The sequence below is a fragment of the Gavialis gangeticus genome, unplaced genomic scaffold (assembly GCF_001723915.1).
Source record: "Gavialis gangeticus isolate Ggan-Ray unplaced genomic scaffold, GavGan_comp1, whole genome shotgun sequence".
Lineage (NCBI taxonomy): Eukaryota > Metazoa > Chordata > Crocodylia > Gavialidae > Gavialis > Gavialis gangeticus.
This window is the reverse complement of record NW_017729004.1, coordinates 31,325,324-31,346,406: the sequence shown is the minus strand read 5'-3', so window position 1 is coordinate 31,346,406 and position 21,083 is coordinate 31,325,324. Positions and strand designations below refer to the sequence as shown.

The window sequence follows — 21,083 nt, the reverse complement described above, 5'->3', positions numbered from 1 at the left end:
AGACCCATGGAAATTCTCAGATCTGAACAGCCAAAAACACTGAAGGAAGCTTTGCGATAACTATGCCTCCAGACCCGAGTAGAGAATAATCCAGGCTTGGAGTGAAAGAGTTATATAAAGAAAGCTCCTCAGAAACAAACTATTACACAAAAAGCAGATACAACAGCACAACCAAAAGTACCTCATATATCCAAGGAGACCTTATCACTCTTGGAACCCAAACTATAAGGATGCTTTCTGCTACACTATTAGAAATGACCTTGTTTCATATACGATACTGGACTTGGAGGACCAATTCATGTTACTGAATCTGACCTCATTCATATGCTGTTGGTGCTTTCTCTTCAAAGGGATTTCTAAGTAGACAGACTTTTATGCACAGCTCCCAGATGAAGGTTGTTTGAATCCAAGCATTTTTTTTAGGATTAGACCCAAACAGACATTTTGGCACTGTAAAAATTGAACACAAGGAGCCTTTAAGTCTCCCTCTGTGAAGAAATGTATGTCCCCATTTTGCCATGACTTAGCAAGTGAATCCTAACAACCAGTTTGTGTGCGTTATTAACTGTATAAAGAAATCCCATAACTTTGCAAGCTCAAAATGTAACTTTAGGACACACATTTTTTTAATTAACAAGGAAGAAACCTAATACTAATCCCAGAGTGAAAGTTGGTTTCCATGAGTATTGAAGCCAACAAAATGGAAAAAAAATGATGATTAGGCCAAAAAGAGTTTTAATATTGTTAATTTCTAAATGCTGCATGAACGCAAATATTAGCGGCCTGTAATGAAGTGCAAATAATTCTACAGAATCCGCAGAACTATATAATAAGAGAGAAAAGAACATCTCCAGTTTCGTTTTCCTCCTTGTTTGCATGAAGAGTTAGATTTTGAAGTAAAAGTTTCTTCTTTACTTAAAAGTGATCTGCAACCATATTACTTCAGGTTATCAGGTCTCAAGCTAAACAGAACAGAACTGGGATGGTGAGTACACAAATGGGAAATTTCTTAGGAAAAAAGGTGTTGTAGAAAAAGTTTTGGTCATTTAGTAAGGCAACACCTTCTCATTGCTTAAATTGATAAACAACATTGGTATGTTGAAATAAAAGCTATTTTTAGATGGCATATAAACAGGTCCTGGCTGCAAGTGGTCTTTACAAAGCCCAGGAATTTTTTTTTTTGTAAGGATGTATACTTGTGACTGACCATGTCTCAGTTAAATTCTTTTCTGGGAAAATTAGATTCTGTCTATTTTTTTTTTTGTAGTGGTAGTATTGCTACTGTAGTCCATCCCAACAAAATAATATATTAATGTCATTGTTATTCTGTCCACATTCTTGATAAATAAATAAAGTTCTACTTAGTGAACTTTAGCAAAAAAAATCTGCCACGTTCATAAGCAAGCAGCAAGTCATTAAACTACAAATAAAGTAGTAAGACTTGTGCCATGATTGTACTAAGCTGTTGGCACAATAACAAGAATATAGACAGAAAGCAACTTTATATCTGTGGAAATCAGCTGCATAATAGAAAATAAATAGTTGTAGTACACCAGAAAAAGTCTTCCATTTTTAATCAGGGCGACAAGCAAGTTAGGACAGTGTTAAATACTTGTATTTTCAAATTAATTTTGGATAGGCTGAAAACACACCAGATACAGATATTTCTTATAATAGATTCATAGATTGTAAGCCCAGAAGGGACCTCAGAAGATCATCAGGTCCAGCCCCCTGCATCAAGCAGGAAAGATAACTGGGGGTCAGTTGAAGGTAATGAAGGTAGATGGTTAAAGTTACCATTCTCTTTAAAAATGCAATAGAAATAATCTGCTCACATTTCAAAACTCTTTTCCCAGGGTAAAAATAAATAAGCATTTCTCCCTCTCTCCATATATCTGCTTCTATATATGGATAATGAAAAGGGATAATAAAACCTATGAGCCAGAGGAACCATATAGAAAAGTAGTCAACAAACAAAACCAAACCAGGAATGTTTGCAGTCCCATGAAACCTGGTTCAGATGATCAAAGTGTTCTATATATTGTTAAAAAGAATATTTAAAAATTGTCATCTTAATTCTAAACTCTTACTCCCAAGAGGATGCATCTTATTCAGTCTCAGCAAGTTTTGGACAAGTTGATTCTTTCTGTCAGTGTCTACTAGAAGAATAATGAGCACAGGAGGTTTAAATACCCTTTCCAATTTCATATTAATTTTTAGAAAGAAGAAATTTTATGCTTCTGTTAGCTTTGTTGCAACTCTGTGCAAGCAGCAGCACCTTCTGCTAAGGATATTTATAATTTCACTTCATTCACAAAGCCATTATTGAGTAGGCTGGAGCAGTAAGAAGTCAAGGTGAGCAGCAGCCCTGCAAGATTGCCCTACAGAGAAAGAATGTTCTTGAGACAATAGACGGAGTGAAGAGCTTCCACTGCTGTATCAAGGCAAGTGAAAATTGTAGGGAATTGTCCTGTTTTATATACTAATAGGATGTTAAGTGTGCCAGATAATGCTCATGCATGTGCTTAACAAATGGCTGTGTGCTTACTACTTCTGTGGCAACAGATAATCCAAGCACCTTTGTGCTATGCTGTTATGTACATACACATATAGAACACTTAAAAACTAGGGTTTTAGTTTAGCAAAGAAAAAAGATTGGTTAGATGGGGCTTGCATGAGGTATCCAGAATTGTTAAGTTTCAAATAATGGAACAGCAGCCTTCAAATGCAGGTTTAAACATGGTGGAGCGATGCTGATTTACGCCGTCAGAGCCAACCTCAGTTCCAACAAAACCAGTTTCTAATCAAGCTAATCCAGATCACCCTTTTGGTTTAAACTTTGTTATACTGGTCACCCAAAACACATAAGAGATTTATGATGGAACCAATTTTAAGCAGTTTATGCATGGTTCTAACTCTCTTGAGCACACCTTTGGAGTACAGTTGAAAAAGAGAAAATCAAATCTTATGCTTAAAAGCATAAGATGCACATTGGCAAGAGTTGAAATGGATTTTTACCCCTATACACATACTGGAAAAGTTTTTCTGCCTTCTGTTGAACCATCAGTTACTGGCTGCTGCTGAAGGAAAGATACCAGACTTGACAAACCACTAGTTTGCTTTGGTATGGCAAATCTGATATTCCTTTGATATGAAACTGCACTGCCTCACTTGACATGCATGCATACAAACTCTCCTGAGGTCTGTTCTCCCATTGCTAGACAAGGTGTTTACGTGATAACTCTTTAATGCTCATACAGATTTTCCATGTAAATCCTCTGCATGCTGATGGAAAAAAGCATAGCTAGTGCTGTGCAAATATTTTATCTAAAAACCTAAAACCATAAGAAAATTAACTATTTTCTTTGAAACAACAGCGCTAGAGATTTCAACCAGATTTATTCTTAATTCCTTAAGATTTTCAGTAAATATAAAAAAAATTTGATTTCTTTAGATGGACATGAATTTTCCGGGATGACATTTCATGGATTAGTGACAACTGGATCCATTCTCCTCCTCCTTCAGCTAGCATAAATCCATAATGTAACAGAACAGATCTTTCTGGTTTTCTTTTAAGGTTTGGCTTTGCTGCGTATGTTCAGGCAACAGTAAAGCATAACTGACAAAATCACACAAAATAAAACATAGCGTTTTGTAACCTTCTCATAAAGTATCATTTTGCTACTTCAGAAAGTATACAGAAAACGTGCTTAGAAAGTGATAACCAACAAAAAGCCCCAAAAGGAGGATTTCCACCTTCTAAAGCTGAATACCCATCCTAAGGGACTGAAAGCTAAATTCGCTCTTATTTCATGTCAACTTTTTAACAGGTTCTCCAATTGCAATGCAGTAGAAATGTATAAGGTGTACTAAGAGGTAGTGGATTTAATGGCTACATTTTGAGTTTCAGACTTGCACCTCAAGTAGCAGCAGAAATATTTTATGTCAGGTGCCATTTTAATCGGCTTTTTGTGTTTTAAACTTGAAAATCCTTACAAGCTAATCCCATGCTGCTCAGTAAATCCAACCACTCCTGTGGCAAGACAAGTCTTTATTAACTAGATCTGTTAGTATAAAGCTGAACTGCTGCAGAGCAACTGCTAATAACCTCATTACCCACTGGGGGCCATGCAGACAGTATGGCATGGAATCCAAACAAAGGATGCATAAAATTACTTATCAGGTTTTAAAACTCTTGCCTTGCAAAGCAGAAATTCATCTGAAATAAGCAAATACCCTATTAAGCATAAATGGGTTTGAGATTACATTATTTTATTTTGGTTTTGTTTTTAAGATGGGTTAAAGCGGAGGTGAATGAGCACTGAAATATAACAATAAATTGTTTATAGCAGCAGTCAGTGACTTGATTTGAATGAAGTCTGTCCACAAAGAACAAACACACAACATAGCATCCCACGTCAACCACTGAAAAAGTCTGAATATGCCTGTTATTTTTTCTATCACCTGTTATGGGCTCTGAAGCTCATTTTATCAGTCAATTTATTGACTTGCCCTCTCACATCAAGCTATCTAGAAGATGTACGTGAAACTTTTTTTTTTTTTTTTTTTTTTTTTTAAGGTAGGCTTTAAACTGGTCACCACACACCTTTCACACTGCCAGCTTCCCACATAAATAATACCTTCATCATCCCTCAGGGAACCAGAGAAAGGACAAAAACCAGAGATGATTAGCAGAGCCTATACGACTCACCCATTATCCTACTTAGTGCAGCATTCCTTGTGGGTGATTCACTGAGCCCCTCGATCCCACTGTAGAGCGAATGGGAAATCCTGCGTTCCCTGTCATCCAGTATAGTCTCTACAGGCAGCTCTGGCCCTGGGGGGCTCCCAGGTGACTCCAACTGCATAGAGAGAAGAAAAATCAGTGTTGAAGCTCCATTTAACAGCATGGGGGAACTATAACAACTTGCCTGGGGCCTGGACCCGGCTGGGCACCAAATGAGTTAGAACTTTTCACCCTGGACAAAAATAATTTGCAATGACAGCTCTGCTTAATGACCAACTTTCTATGTCACTTTCTTCTGCACCTCCCAGGGTGTCTTGTCAGATTTCAACCCCTTCAGCAGAAAATAGGTAGAGAAAAAGTGTCAAATTATGGTCTCTTTGTTCCACTTTTTTTTTTTTTTTAAATGGATGGTTTTGTTGGTTTCAATATTTTCTGACAGACTGTTCGACCATCTCTCACCCACTGACAGGGTATCTGAAAGAAAAAACCTCTTTCACAACAGCAAGGAACAGGGACTTCATCTGGAATCAGGCTACTGACCCTTTTTGAAAGGTGCAATTTGCTTTCACATGTAGTCATCAAGGGATCCTCCTATGAAACTCCCAGCAATTCACATTAGTACTGACACACATGAATGCTCAGTGATTTGGTAGCTGTGATACAAATCAGGCTTGGTATTAATTTGGAATTGTTTTTCTGTTGCTTATGCTGAACTCTTTGCTCAGCCTTCCTCCCCTTAGGGTAAAAAGATTTCACATGCTCACTAAATCTGGGAATGTCCCTGTTTTCAGGGCCTGATGTAGCCTCCTTGTCAGTTTCACATGAAAAAAAAAAAAAATCAGCATTTCCAAACCCCTGCAGGCCCCGAAGACAATACAAGCCAAGGACTGCTGCCGAGCCAGAGTCCTTAAGCCAGAATTCCTTCATGCATGAAGGGCCCAGTCTCCTTGGTGGTGGGAAGGAGATGAAGGGATATTGTTTAGCCATGGGATTTTGTTATTTTTCTCTCATTTGCTCCAAGCTGCCCGCCATCAGAAGTGTCCTCTACTGACCCAATGCCTGACCCTATGTTTTTCCTACTCTTTTAGAAGCAGGCTGAATTTTCAAAAAGGATTTTCACTGGATTCTGGAGAATCAGAGTTTATGGAAAGTAGAAACCTTAAAGGGGAAAAAAAAAAACCTAATAATTTGACATCAGTGGTGGTAAGATGCTGTTTATCTTATATTTATTTCCCTTTAACAACAAGTAGCTATGATGAGACTGACAACAACGATCCACGAACGATGCAAATTCCTGTCCAGTGGAGGTCTGACTGAGACTCCCAACTTATTTTATGTAGGCCAATAACTAGCTGTAAGTCACTCGTGCTATGGAAGACTTCACATTCAATTATCCATTTCCCAAATCTCTAATCCTTCTGCTTACAAAGCTTTGTTGATGTGCCTGAACCACAAACTTCAGCACCCCGACAGTTACTGAGTGATAATAACTTATGCACAAAATACCTATGATAGGCCTGAATGAGACTATGTTCACTTCATTTACGATTTTTTTTTTTTTTTGGTAACTTGAATCCAGAACTCCAAAGGAAAAAAAAAAACTGTTAAATTGATATAGAACAAGGAATTACAGGCTTTTTTTTGCTATCTAACATGTATATACTTGTTTAGAATTCATGCACAATAACTTGATACGAATCCTATAGCATGTGCTTGTGTGCGTGTAAAAATCTAGTGAAAGAAGCTAAAGGGCAGAATCTGCAAGGTACTGAGAACATGGAGATCTCTTTGAAGTCAATTTGAAATTGAGTGCTTAGCACTTCTTAGGATTGTTCTTTAAATAGCAAAAGAACAGTTTCCCATCCATAAAACAAAAATAAGCAACATTTTTTTTAAAAAAGCCATGTGTACTATCCATGATTCCAGCATGACAAAGAAATTTACACTATTCAAGTCTTTAAAAAAATCTGCTTTGAGGGCTACAGAGCACTCTTAACTACAATCTTCACAAGAGAGGCTTTGAAGTCAACCCAATGGACTAATATCTTATGACATTTGGTCGCTGGCTTAATGCCAGGTACACAGAGGGGGTGGGGATTTGAAAATCGCTGCATTCCAAAGTAGATGAGACCACAATCAGGGGTCACCAAGTCTGTAAAAATTATTATTTCTGTTCAAAGCTATCATCTCTTTAATATAAATGAGATATTTAATGAATTTCCGAATTCTAGACTTATCTTTCCCAGTTTGATAAGCACTGCGGAGATTTACTGCATCGAAGGGTCAACACAATTACAATTGGAGACACGTCAAGCTGCAAGAGAATAATAAACTTGGAGTGCAAGTGAATTAGACTCAATAAGGTTTAAATTGTGAAATGAGGATTTGTTTTATTAGTTTTTTTAAATTGCAGATTACAAGTGACAGCTTTACTGAAAAGTAAATTAAACAATATTCATAGCCTCTGATGTGAAGAAATCAAAGGCAAATTTGAAGGAAGAATTAAAATGTTAAATTTTGAAATGCTATAAAAAAGCCATGAGACTATTCAGGAATTTAAACTTTCACACTAACTGTATTAAGGATAAATGGATTTTTTTTTTCACTTTCCTTTCAAGAAAGTCTGAAAATTGATCCAAATAGATTAGTGTATTAGTACAATAAAATTATTTTTTTTTCCAGAAAGAAAGTACTATATTACAAAGTTTATGTAACAACTGTCCAGCTTTTTACTGAGCCGCATAATAAGACCAGTTTGAAGTGACAGCTCATCTCTGCAGACAGCAACTATCAAAATAATTTGTCTCACAGTCCCATTAGATTATTATAAACAGAATAAATGAAAGCTCGGAATCCAAAAGAAATGCAGAGAAATTCGCACCAGGTAAACTGGTAAACTGCAGTACACAAAAGATTAAACAAGAGAATCATTGTGTTTAGGTGGTTGTGCTTTGTAACAGGGACCATGTATTTTACCACTTTCATGGGAAAGCCTTTTTTGGTTTCTGCTTAGCATCTCAAAAGAGAGATTTAAATAAAGACATCAACAGCCAACTACACAAATATTTAACAAAAGATACAATGCCTTTTATAAACTAACAAAAACTGGAGGGGGCACACAAAGTGTTTTTAAAAAGATCTTTTGCCTATCCCTATTTAAAGAAAGTTTGTGTAAAAAAACGTCAAAGCTGGAGCAAATGCTGCAAGCAAGACAAAGCAATGGATAGCAAAAACCAAGATTGTAGTGCAAATAAAAGCACTGTTCTTCCCCATACGCAAGTTCATTCCTGCCTAAGCTGCCATCAGTACTATCTTCCATAGGTTAATTTGTTTAATAGATAACAGGTAGCTGATATCAACAAAAACCTTAGAAGTTCTCTCCTTTCAGTGGAGGCAGGGCTATGAAAGGAGCAGGGTTGCTACTGGCTCCCATATACTTTACTGCAATGACTGCTAGTAGTGGTAGCAAAAGCTTGACACTACAGTTCCACTTTTGGGACCAGCCCTGCACTCTAACTACCTTAGAACAAATACAATCAAATTACACACAAAATGCTCCATGCTGTGTTTTCTCTCTCTCTCCTTTTTTTTAAGTTAAATAAAAACGAGCCAGTATTTTTAACACGAGAAAGGACCTCCATCAGAGCCCTTTATTTTTCAGATAAGAACCAGCTGTTAGCAAAGCACTACATGCACTAACTAGCCCAGCTGGCCTTATCTGGATCATATCAAGACAACTAACTTAGTCCTTGTTACTTAAACAATGTTGTCCTACATGGAGTTGTGTGCATGAAGTAAAGTATGCAAAAACTTTAATCAACAAGAGCATGGCCAACACAAAAGGGCAGAAGTGATCAAATTTCATATTATGCATCTTTATTTACAGAACAATAGCCAGGCTTGCTCTCTCCCTCCCTTTAGAGCATAATCTATCAAAACTCTTGACAGGAACACATTTGTGGTTTTAGAGGAGCTGCTATAGAAATTTGTTAAATAGCACATTGCATTCTAACTTCAGGGAATTAGAGTGCTTTCTGCTGCACAAAATTATTATCCAGCCTTTCTTCTTTGCTTCTCATCTGCATATTGTAGGCTAATGTGTCCAGATCCCTCTGACCTCCTTTCCCAATGATTCTTTCATAACACTGGAGCCAAAATTAAATATGTTCTGAATTGCTAACCTCTCATTTAATATTCCTAAATTAGTACAGATTTTGGAACATGGCAACAATTTATGCAATGCCCAGGGAGAAAGGCAGTTTTGGTTTGTCTGCTATTAATTATTTTGAATAAAATGGTATCCACAGTACCATGCAACGGATACACACAAGTAACAAATCCCTGCCCTGCCAAGCATACAAGACAAAGCCATAGCAGGTGTGATGTGAAAACGTGTGTGGAGCAGTGGGAATGAAGTCAGTTGGAATGCTTTGCAAAAAAGTTGACTTCCAGGTTCAAAAACAGGAAAGGCTGGAGCTTGGCTTGGCTCAGTGATGAGGCTGTTCCCAGCATAGAAAAAAAAATGGGTATAGGAGGCAAAGAGAATATAGGAAGAAAGCATAGGAAGACAGACAGGAACACGAGGAGTTGAAAGAACAGAAAAGGAAAGTAAGAGGAAACGGCAAGGATTATGTGGGTTATGCTCTAGCTTAGTGGGGGGTAACCTTTTGGCATACATGTGCCTTCCTCATGGTATTACTCTGATCCTCTTCCCTCATCCCATATGCAGCTCAGTTTTCCGCTCCCTGCCCTTTACTCCCTACCCAACCTGTTTCTCTGCTTTTGACTTCCTACCTTGTGCTTCCTGCCTGATCTGTTGCTCTACTTTCTGCTCCCTGCTGGCCACAGTGCTCTCTGTCCCCTCCCCAGCCTGCTGCATGCTACACACACACACAGGCTGCCTGTACCACTTCTGGCACCTGTGCCACAGGTTGGCAAACCCTGGTAGAGCTGGGCCTATTTAACATGTTTTGGCTTTTTCTAATGTTGGAACTTGGGGTTTGGCTTGTTTTGAGTTTTTTTGCGAGTTTGATCATTATAAGCAGCTACCATTCAAAGTTACAGAACCTCCAAATGGTACTATCTTCCCTATGAGAAGCTGGATATGGAATAGGAATACGGTCTCAAAAACGCAACTAACATTCAAGGCATTTGTGCATACAGGGGGCAGAAGACTAAGTTGTTTGCCTCACCCTTGTCCTTGCCCCCTCTGTTTGGAATGCAACCAGTAATGCCAAGTGATGGGGAAGAGATAAACCAGCTCCAAGTCTTCTTTCACTCACTTCTCCATTAATCATTTCAGTTAAAGAGGTGAGGGGCCCTTACAGTATCTGGGCAGGAGAAAGACCATCTGCCATGTTTCACTGCTAATTCTTCTCCTTGTGAGCTGTGCTTGTTGTGTACTCAGCAGCAGTGGCAGACCTGAGCATACAAACAAGAAGGATTTTGGAACCTGGAAACCTTCCAAACAGGTTTTCTTCTGTCAGGTTTGGAAAGAAGCAATTCTCATAAATTTCCTGGAACCCACTATAATTGAATTGACTACCTAATTAAACAAGAGAAACCTTTATCTTATTTTAACATGAGTGACCATATACCAGGCTCCTTCTTACCAGACTACATCCAGCTATCACATAAAATCATAGCCCTACTAGCAGGGAAGCAATCTCTGCAAGTTATTCAGGAAGGAGGGAGCAGAACTGGAAGTGTAACGATTACCTTTATTTTCTGAGTGCAACACACCTGCCCTGCAGCAGCTGTGCTGATTTGGCTAGTGCTGTGCCTGAGGGTTGTGCACGCATTATGGTGATACTGTTTGCCAGCTGTCTGCCTATGCCACCCAATAATAACAACTAATACAAGGATCCAGGCACTTCTTTTCAAATCTTGGGTTTTTGAGTCATTTTAAACAAAATGCCAGTCCTGTGACAAGAGGGGCAGGTGTATACCATGCTAGACAGTACAAGGAAGGGCCACCATGAAAGCATGCCATGTCTACTCACACCTCCTCTGCAAGCCAAAAAATACCATCTAGCCACTTTTTTATGCATTCTTGGGGAATGACCAGTTCTGCTCTACTTTGCTCAGAACAGATATTTTATTGGACGTGCAGCATACTCAGAAGGAGGTTGAGCTGGGGAGGGGACATTTTCACAGAAATCTTCCAGGACATGGTCCAGTACAACATAGACAAACCCTAGGTCACGGGTAGTCAACCTGTGGCATGTGCCACAAGTGGCAGTAGCAGCCTGTGTGTGTGGTATGCAGCAGATCAGGGAGGATGCAGGCAACACAGCAGCAGATAGGCCAGGAAGCAGAAAGAGCATCAGATCAAGCAGTGAGCACAGGGGAGGAAGCAAGAAGTGGAGCAGCAGACTGCAGAAGAATGGGATTAGAGTAGCAGGTGAGAGGATGGGGGCTAATCTGTGGCACTGCTATGAAAAAGGCTGGCTCCCATTGTTCTAGGTAGGCTGCGTGTCAAGTGGCTAGAAAGCTGGTCCTGAGAGCTAACAGGAACAGTTTGTGCAGAATCTTTTATGAAATATTGGCCACATATATATAAATCAGGAGCAGGCAAAATGCAGCCCGCAGGCTGGACACAGCCCACCAGGCCATTCTATCCAGCCCACAGGGCCCCTAAAAAATTTAGAAAATTAATATTTATCTGCCCCTCACTGCCTGTCATGCGGCTCTTGATGGCTTGGCAAAACACAGTAAGTGGCCCTCCACCCGAAATACTTGCCCGCCCCCAGTGTAAATCCTCTCTTCTGAAATTCTTCCCTTCTTGCCACCAACATGCTGGTTTGACACTGGACACGTCACTACCTCTTTGTGCTTCAGTTTCCCAATGTATTTTGGAGTCCATATTCAATGTCGGTCATGCACAGTACAGCATTTTCTCAGAGTACCTGATGTTGTAAAGCTGAAAATGTAGGTTTTGGCTGGATATTAAACTTTCTTGAATATTAGCTAGTAACCTATATGAAACAGCAACTGGACAACTGTGTTTGAAATGGCTAAGATATTAAACAAAGATTTGAATGGTTTACAATGGAGATGTTGACAGACGTTTAACTACACTATCGTGTCTTGTACTGTTGTAATACGGACACATGATTCTGGCTTGAAGTTCATTCATGACAACAAACCTCTCTATACTTATATCAATATTTACTGTAACATAATTTAGTTGAAAGCCTGGATGGATTATGTTCGACCTCCTGGTAAGTCAATGAAAATTCCTACTAGAGGCAATGCCTAAGGCTTATTATATCCACTACAATATAATGATACTCTTTACCTTCTGGGAAGTTATGTTGGCCCTTTTTACTTTATTCTGTTATATTTGACCTGTCAGAACAAGTGATCTATCCACTATCACTCTGGACAAGATAAAATATCTATATGGAATTTTTATATGGGTTTCTGAAATTAGAATGTGAGGGAGCACTTATCCAACTTTTAAAACTGCTTCTGTGCTCAAATTATATAAACTGAGAATTTAGAAGTGTAATGATCCTTTTTAACTTACATTTTAATTACTCTTCCAAACAATGAGAAAGTTATCACCACTTTCCCTATGGCCGCAAAAAGCTAGAGAGAATCTAGTTTCCCTTATAGCTAATACATGGATGAATCCAGGATTTCATAAGAGGGGTGCAGGTGCAACAACCACTCCTGGAAGGAGTGGCTGCATCACCCCTCTGAGCTTGCCCTTATCTCCCAGGATGGGCAGACCATGTCACAGAAGCAGCAGTTAGGAACATAATTTATGTTCCTAAATCAGGCAAAAGTTTCCCTACTAACTCTGACTTTCAAAACTCCCTTCCCTCCCGTCCATGCTCAGCAACACGTACCCTTCCCTCCCCATCCATCCCCTCTGCCCCACCTGCAGCTAGCAGTGTGCAAGCTGCTATGCAACTCAGTGCTTCCAGGGACAGTGAGAATAGGCAGGTTCCCCCACCCTGAGCCTGCTTCCAGGCTGGTGGGCAATATCTGGGAAGATCAGGCAGGGAAAAGAACATGCCCAGTGCTGCTGTCCTGGGCTGAGCCCAACGCTCTATGCAGCCCAGCTAGAGCACGGCAGGAGCAGCTTTAGAGCTCCCTTGCCCCTGGAGCAATTGGAGACAGTGGGGACACCAGCAGCAATAGGTGGAGAAAGGAGGTGAAATGAAAAGAGGGGGAAGAAGAGGAAACAAGATGGGACGTGCCAATGAGCAAAAGGGAAGGGGAAATTCTAACTCAAGTTGGCAACTTAAAAGTTGTCAGCTGCTCCTCCTACGGTGTGGTCTGAAAAAGGGTTCAACTGCACCACCGAAATCCCTCTGGATCAATCCCTGAACTAATATCCAAAATCTTGATCTTGTTAAAACAGGATTAGGGCCTTAAATAAATTTCTACTATGGAAATGGAAATGACTTTCCACATAACAGCTTCCATGACACACTCTCTCTCAACCAATTCCAAACTCTATGGACCCTCTGTAGCCATAAGTTAAAATTTATTTTTAAATAATTTTAATTGGTTTATTGAAAATAAAACAACAGGAGCCTACAAATCATTAACAAACAACTCAAAAACAACACTCAGATTTCCCATTAGCTTAAAATCCGACTCACTTCTTTTTTATTGGTGGCTGGGTGGCAAGCATTATCATGTAAGAACCCAACTTGATTGCTATATTGCAGTATGGAAATTAGAAAAACTGGGGTGAACATTAGGGAGAAAAAAGGCATCCTGAGAACCAACCTGGCAAATACAGTCAATAGTCTAAGAGTTAAGCATATTGACTCTGACTTTCTCACCATATGCGTTGGTTCTGCAGGTCAAATTCCATCTAAACTGACACCTATGCAACACTGCTGGAGGCACTAGAGCTTCACAGGATTGACCTTGCACAGCAGTAAAAAGATTGACCATGTCACTGGAACATAACAGTACTAATGATGATGCACAAGAGGGAACATAATCTTGTTTCCCCTCTTGCTGTGGTTCGGCAATAATAACCTATCCAGAAAGTATTTTCTGTCAATAAAGTAAGCAGATACAACTTTGAAATTGACCTGGGAATTAGAACAGGTGAACAGGAAGCTAAAAGTGTAATTGCACTGTTTTGAAAAGCTACAATTTCATTTTCTATAAGATTCTTCTAAACACTATCTTGTTTTTTTCCCCCTGGTATTTTTTATGACAAATTTTCTTTCCTTTGTTTTTTGGGGGGTTTTTTTTTGGGGGGGGGGAAGGATGAATAGCTGCACAGATTCTCTAGATGCGGTTCATTCTTTTATGATAAAGTTAAATACTCTGTAGATGACAGACAAGCAGTGGATGTGATGTACCTTGACTTTAGCCAGGCTTTTGACAGTGTCTCAAGACATTTTCATGAATAAGCTACTCAATTAGTCAGCAATGGCTCAGTGTCTACTTGGGGGAACCATTTGATACCTGGGTCTGGTATCATTTACTGACTTCATTAATGATTTGGACAATGGGATTGAGTACATGCTTAGCAAATTTATGGATGACACCACATTGGGTGGAGTTGCAGACACTCTGGAAGACAGGGCTAAGATCCAAAATGACTTGGAAGAGACTGGAGAAATGGTTTAAAATAAAACCAATGAGATTCAGAAAGACAAGTGCAAAGTCCTGCACATGGAAGAGAATAATTGTGTGCACAAATACAGACTGGGGAAAGATTTGCTTGCCTGCAATACCACAGAGAAAGACCTGGGGGTTACAATAGACCATGAGCTGAATATGAGCCAACAGTGTGCTCTTGTGGCAAAAAAGCCAACAGCATATGGATCTGTATCAATAGGAGAGTCTCTTGCAAATCCAGGGAAGGGATTCTTCCATGCTATGCAGCACTGCCTCCTCACAGTACTGTATCCGGTTTGGGGCCCCATATCTAGAAAGACTAGAAAAAGTCCTGTGAAGAACAACAGAAATAGCCAGTGAAGCATGGTTTATGAGAAAATGTTGAAAGAACTAGGATTATTTACTACAGGAAAGGGGACTTCATAATGGGGAGATTTTATAACAGTCTTCCAATACCTGAAGGGTGATTACAGATGGAGATGGACTTTTCTTTGTGGCCATAAAAGATAGGACTGGGAACAATGACTTCATGCTGCAACAGAGGAAATTTAGGTTGGGGATTAGAAGGGTTCTGACTATGAGGGTGGTCAAGCATTTGAATGGGCTACCCACAGAAGTTGTGGAATCTCCGTCCCTGGACATTTTCAAAAGCAGGTTAGACATGTACTTGACTGGGATGATCCTGCCTTGAGCAAGGGACTGGACTACATGTCCCTTCCAGCCTTATTTTCTTAGAAACATTCTATTCTTTCTGTTATGTAGGCTCCTAGACTTGCTGGTTTGCATGAGTCGGTTAAGAACATTTGTTCAAATAATTAAATAAAAATCTTTAGCGAGGATGCATGATGACTAAGTGAGAGTTGGAGTGAAATTTCTAGATGCCTCTCCAAGCACAAAGAATAATGTTCACCCCAGTTGATATGAACATAAAAAGTTTGCCAGAGATTCAGCAAAAGCCACAGCCAGATCTAGAATAGGCAAACAAGCAACTGAAGCATGACACTTCTAAAAAGTGACCATTAGCACTATCAATTATTTAATGCTGTATCTTGGGAAGTAAGGTGAAATGACTGCTCAGTCATTTGTAGCTCTTAGTTAGGAAAATGTGCGTTAGATGTGACTTCCCAAAATATACGGGACGCCATGCCAGACAAGAAAGCTGATATTTTTAACAGTTTCTTTGCCTCTGTTTTCTTGAACACGGACCAGGACATCCCACCTACCAGAGGTAGGGACAATCTCGGGGATAGCTCTGTCAGGCCTTCAGTCAGCACCAAAGTAGTTAGGTATCTTCTGGAAGGGCTATACATTTTTAAATATGCAGGTCCAGATGCCCTCCACCTAAGGGTGTTGAGGGAGCTGGCAGGGGTCATCGTGGAGCCCTTGGCCTGGCTTTATGAGCATTCGTGGTCATCTGGCCAGGTGCCGGGGGATTGGAAACTGGCTAATGTAGTCCCAATTTTCAAGAAAGGGAGGAGGAAGGACCCAGGTAACTATAGGCCTGTAAGCCTCACCTTGGTTCTCGGGAAGATCTTGGAGGGAATCATCAAGGAGCACATCTGTGGGGGGCCAGCAGGGGATATCGCGCTCAGGGACAACAGCATAGGTTCATCAAAGGCAGGTCCTGCTTGACCAACCTGATGGCCTTTTATGACCACGTGACTAAATCCTTGGATGATGGTGTCGCTGTGGACATAGTCTTTCTAGACTTTAAAAAGGCCTTTGACACTGTCTCTCATCAATAAATTAAGCGACTGTGGCACTGATGCCTACACAGTTGGATGGGTAAAAAATTGGCTGATGGGGCACACCCAGAGAGTAGTGGTGGATGGGTTGTACTCAACCTGGTGAGATGTGAGCAGTGGGGTCCCCCAGGGCTTGGGTCTGCACTGTTTAACATTTTCATTGGTGACTTGGACAAGGGGGTGGAAAGCACGCTGTTCAAGTTTGTCGATGACACTAAGATGTGGGGCGAGGTGGACACACTTGAAGGGAGAGAGAGGCTGCAACTAGATTTAGACAGACTACAAAAGTGGGCAGATTAGAATAGGATGGTGTTCAATGTAGACAAACGCAGGGTGCTGCACTTTGGGAGAAGGAATCCACAGCATACATACAGGCTGGGGAGCTCCCCTCTTGAAAGCACAGAGGCGGAAAGGGATCTTGGAGTCATTACTGACTCCAAGATGAACATGAGCTGCCAATGCCAGACCACAGTCAGCAAGGCCAGCTATACCTTGTCATGCATCCAAAGATGCATCTCAAGCAGGTCCAGAGAGGTGATACTCCCCCTCTATGCGACTTTGGTAAGGCCGCAGTTGGAGTACTGTGTCCAGTACTGGGCGACGCACTTCAAAAGGGATGTGGCTAGCCTGGAGAGGGTTCAGAGGAGAGCCACCCACTTGGTGAGAGGGCAGCAGGACAGGCCCTATGAGAAGAGACTGAGGAACCTGAACCTGTTCAGCCTCAGCAAGAGGAGGCTGAGGGGGGACCTGGTGGCTGCCTACAAACTCATCAGGGGAGATCAACAGCAAATAGGTAGAGCCCTTTTCTCCCCAGCACCACCTGGGGGGACAAGGAACAACAGTAATAAGCTGATGGAAAATAGGTTTAGGTTAGAGATCAGAAGGCAATATTTTACAGTTAGGGTGGCCAAAATCTGGAACCAACTTCCCAGGGAAGTGGTCCTCGCCCCTACCTTGGGCAAATTCAGCAGGACGTTGGATGATCACCTGTCTGGGGTCTTGTGAACCCAGCATTCATTCCTGCCTGTGGCAGGGGGTCAGACTAGATGATCTGTTCAGGTCCCTCCTGACCCTAGCTACTATGAAACTATATGGCAAACTGCATGGAGCCATGGATTTGTGGAACCCATGCTAGAAAAGCTTTCTATTTGTTATGCTGTACTCAGGCATAAGACCTTCAGAAAATGGGCTTCATTTTTTTCCACTAGGCAAGCATTTTGCTCATGAAAGCCATGACAGTAAAACAAGAAAACTTCACAGCCACTATATTTTCCTTTTGGTAAGTGCTTTGAAAGTAATAATTGAGGAGGAAGTAGCAGTCTCAGAAACATTTTTTTAAATACAATTTAGTAATGCAAAGAGTGCCGACAGCTGCACAAGAAGATTCACCTAGACAGGTTACCATGGTTTTTCGCTATCTCATTAAGTAACTGGAAAATCTACAAAACTTGCAAATTAGACTCAGGTGGACACAACTCTCCCCCTCATAGATGCATTATATTATCCTGGGGTCTGGCTCTGGGACTGGATGCGTCACAGATGTGAGTTCTGCAGCAAACATGTGAATGTCAAGTATGCCAAATCAGTTCTTAAGCAAGCATAGTGCACCAAATTACAGCCAGAAATAAATGTGTATAAACCCTGCTGACTTTAAATGGAACCCTGTTGGGTTTGCTTGCAGAAGACCTATGTCTGCACCAAAATATTTACAAGAAAACTACCCTGTTACATTTGGCTTTGAAGGTTTTCATTGACAGAAGGCAAATTTGCTTCATGTCATTATTTTCACAAGAAAAGGCCTTAAGTCTATTTCAGTGATTCTGTATCATTTTGAAACATTCCATTCTCTGTGTTCATAAGCAGACAGACCAAATTCAACACCCAGGGGTTCAAAAGATCACTCTGAAAAATCCTTCTTACTGACTCTTATCCCATCTCGAGTAGTCTTCTCACCAAAAGACTAAGGCTATGGGGAGAAACCAAACAAAAACTGTGTACCAGAATGAATGCACACCAAAAATCTATCAAAGACAGAAGAGTTTTGAGATGGAAGAGACTTCCTATGCCTGAAGAAGGGTGACTGTGCCCAGAAGCTTGCCAAGAACTTTTTTCCAGCTACTCAGCTGGTCTAATAAAATATATCACATCTACTCAAAGAACCTTGCCTGGTTTTTGCCAGGCCTCTGACAGTGGTAGTAATACATTGGGTGCTGGCATCAGCAGTGCCACCACTGCTGGAATACCCAGACCTCTGGAAACTGCAGCAGAGCTACCAGGCTTCTACCAGGGCTCCCTGACAGCTCACTGGTTACTCTCCCTCTCCCCCCACCATTCAGAACAGTTGCTGTCTTCTTTGATCTTGTCTTTAAAATGCTGTACTCCAAATAGAAACTGCTAAAAAAAACCCCCTCCTATATGTATGTTTTTGTAGGTATATCCCCTACATAAAATTATTTAAATTAATGTCGAACTAATTATTGAATACCATGAAGAGATGTTAAGGTTATAAAGACATCAATAGAATGTGGGAAGAAACTTAAAAACTAAAATAGAAATTTAATAATTTATATAATTAAACAATCCTTTTTCCACATTTATTTGGAGATTTCATGGCCAGGTACAAAAATATAATTAGGTACCAAACATGCAACTTGGGCAAAATGTAGGTACCTAACCTAAAAGAGCATTCACAAAACTGATCAGAACTGCTGAAGCACTCAAGAGGCCACATGCGTTTGGGAGCAGACTTACTTTATTTGTCTATTTTGGGCTCTCAGCTAACATGAGGCACACATCTAAACACTCACAGACAGACCTGAAGATCAGCACAGAAGGAAGACATGAAGATACTGATGGGACTGCCTTTTAAATCTCCTTGTGGTTAGAGCACTTGTACAGAAAGTGGAAGACCAATATCATAGGCTCTTCTCTGCCTGAGGGAGTTCAAGTACAAATCTACCACCTCTTAGGAGCGTGCCATCACTGTGCTAGAGGCTAAAGTGAAACAGGACACAAACTACTGCTGAAGTTGGGTGTAGAAAGGAATGCAAGAAATGGAACAAGGGAGAGTAAGCAACAGGGAACATGATACTGTGCATCTAGTAATGAGGGCACTCTCTTGGTGGTACAGATGAGAGGGGGGTCCTGGTTCTGATCCTGGAGACCAACAACATTCATGTATTTTATACAGTAATGTTTTAATGCACAATGCATAAGCAGTATCAGGAACAGGGGCTGGAAGCCAAGAAATGTCCTCTCTTCAGTATTTCCTAGTGGTTGGCTTTGGACAGTTTCTCTCAACCAGGGTGCCATGGGGTGAATGCTCAATATTAGCGCTGTTAAGTATGCAAATACCTACATGTGATTCATAAGATAAACCCAGAGATTTCAAATAGAACTTCCTAGTTTCAAAAGCATTCTGCCCAGTTTTGGTCTTTCTGAATCCTTTACAATAGAACAATTGCTCTATTATTTTTCTCTAGTCAAAAAAAATAAGTTAAAGCTAAGAGCTGACATTTTCCAAGACTTAAATCTAACAGGAGAGCCCTAAATCTAAAATGGATGAGAACCACTAACTCAAGCATCACCCGCAGTCAGTTTACTGAATGTTGTAAAACCCATTTTTATACTCACTTGGCTCTACCCATTCACTAATTGGATTCAGACATTTTGCTCCTGGAGCCAAGTGCCTAAATTGTGGGGTGATGCTCAGTTCCTTAGCATCATGGCTAAGTTCCTTCGTGGATTTGTTAGAAACTCCTCAATTCAGGATTCTTTGTTTACCTTGCAATGGCAGGTATGCAAGTAAGCCCTGAACAAAGATTTAAAATACTGATCTTTATGTCTTGGATCTTAATAGCTTTCTGCTTTATGTTTTAAAGATTTTAGCAGAATATTAAATTATAATGAAAATGATCAATTTAAAAATACTGTAATAAAAATTCATCACCCCACCCTAGATGTTTCACATTTTCTGGATATATGAAATTAAATCAGGTTTGAAAAATGAAACAAGAATGAACCAGTTAAGCATCAAACCATGAAAACTTGAACTATATTTGGAAAAAAAAAAAGTTTGACAAAATTATATGAAAATCCTAAGGAACAAAGTTCAGAGGGGAAGTGTGATTCAATTACAAAAATCAATATCATTCTATCCAGTCTTTCCTGTTATTCATTGATAAAAAATACTCTAAAGAAATACACTTCATTGATCTGGTAATAAGGTTAGCATGTACAAAACTGAAATTCAAATAATTCCATGCTATGCTTCTGTTGTAGACTCTCAAACACTAATCTTCCTAGTCTCAAAGAAACAATAGATCCCCTGTAAACAAGAGTATCTTCAAAAGTATTTGGAGCTTTCAAACCCTAAATAAAAAGTGTATTACCTCATTGCTTTTACTTATTCGTCTAGCCACAATAAGCTGAATCATTCCTCGTTTGTTTCCTTCTGTAGACATGGACCTTCTTAGGGTTTCCATAGCATCCTGGTTTGTCTTACCCAATAAGGATTCTCCATTTACTGCTATTAACTGATCGTTCACTCGAAGCCTGCCATCCTGCCAAGGGAAAATGCAACAGTTGCATAGAAAAAAAAAAGAAAAGAAAAAAGAAGTTTAAGTCTTTAGCACAAAAGATAAATAAAATAAAACCTATTCTTAATCCTGATAGTTTACAGCTAAGTGAAAACTGGAATAACAGATTTTAAACAGCCACTGTAGGAAGTGCCTATTCCAATAATTTATACATTTGCACTTCAAGCTATCATCATAATAGACACAAACAGCATACTCATTTAAATGCATTTCTTCTTTCTTGAGAATCTTTAAAGCTTATTTCATTCCTCTGATGCACTAATCTGGGTGCATCTACATGTGTGCTTTACTGTGGAGTAGACTAATTAGCTCTGCAGCAAAACGTGACCATCTACATGTGCACTGGTGTTATGGTGAAGTAAACTAATTAACTCTGCCATAAGATAAGCACTG

At 40.1% G+C, this 21,083-nt stretch overlaps 1 protein-coding gene across 1 annotated transcript in view; it reads right to left on the bottom strand.

Moving 5' to 3' along the window:
• Nucleotides 1-21,083, bottom strand: part of PARD3 (par-3 family cell polarity regulator) — an 844,345-nt gene that overhangs the window by 348,580 nt on the left and 474,682 nt on the right. Inside the window, exons 14-15 of the mRNA XM_019507949.1 lie at nt 20,484-20,654; nt 4,712-4,862 (exon numbers count right to left, since the gene is read on the bottom strand). Of these exons, the coding sequence (XP_019363494.1) occupies nt 4,712-4,862; nt 20,484-20,654 (322 nt within the window). The remainder of the gene's footprint in view (nt 1-4,711; nt 4,863-20,483; nt 20,655-21,083) is intronic.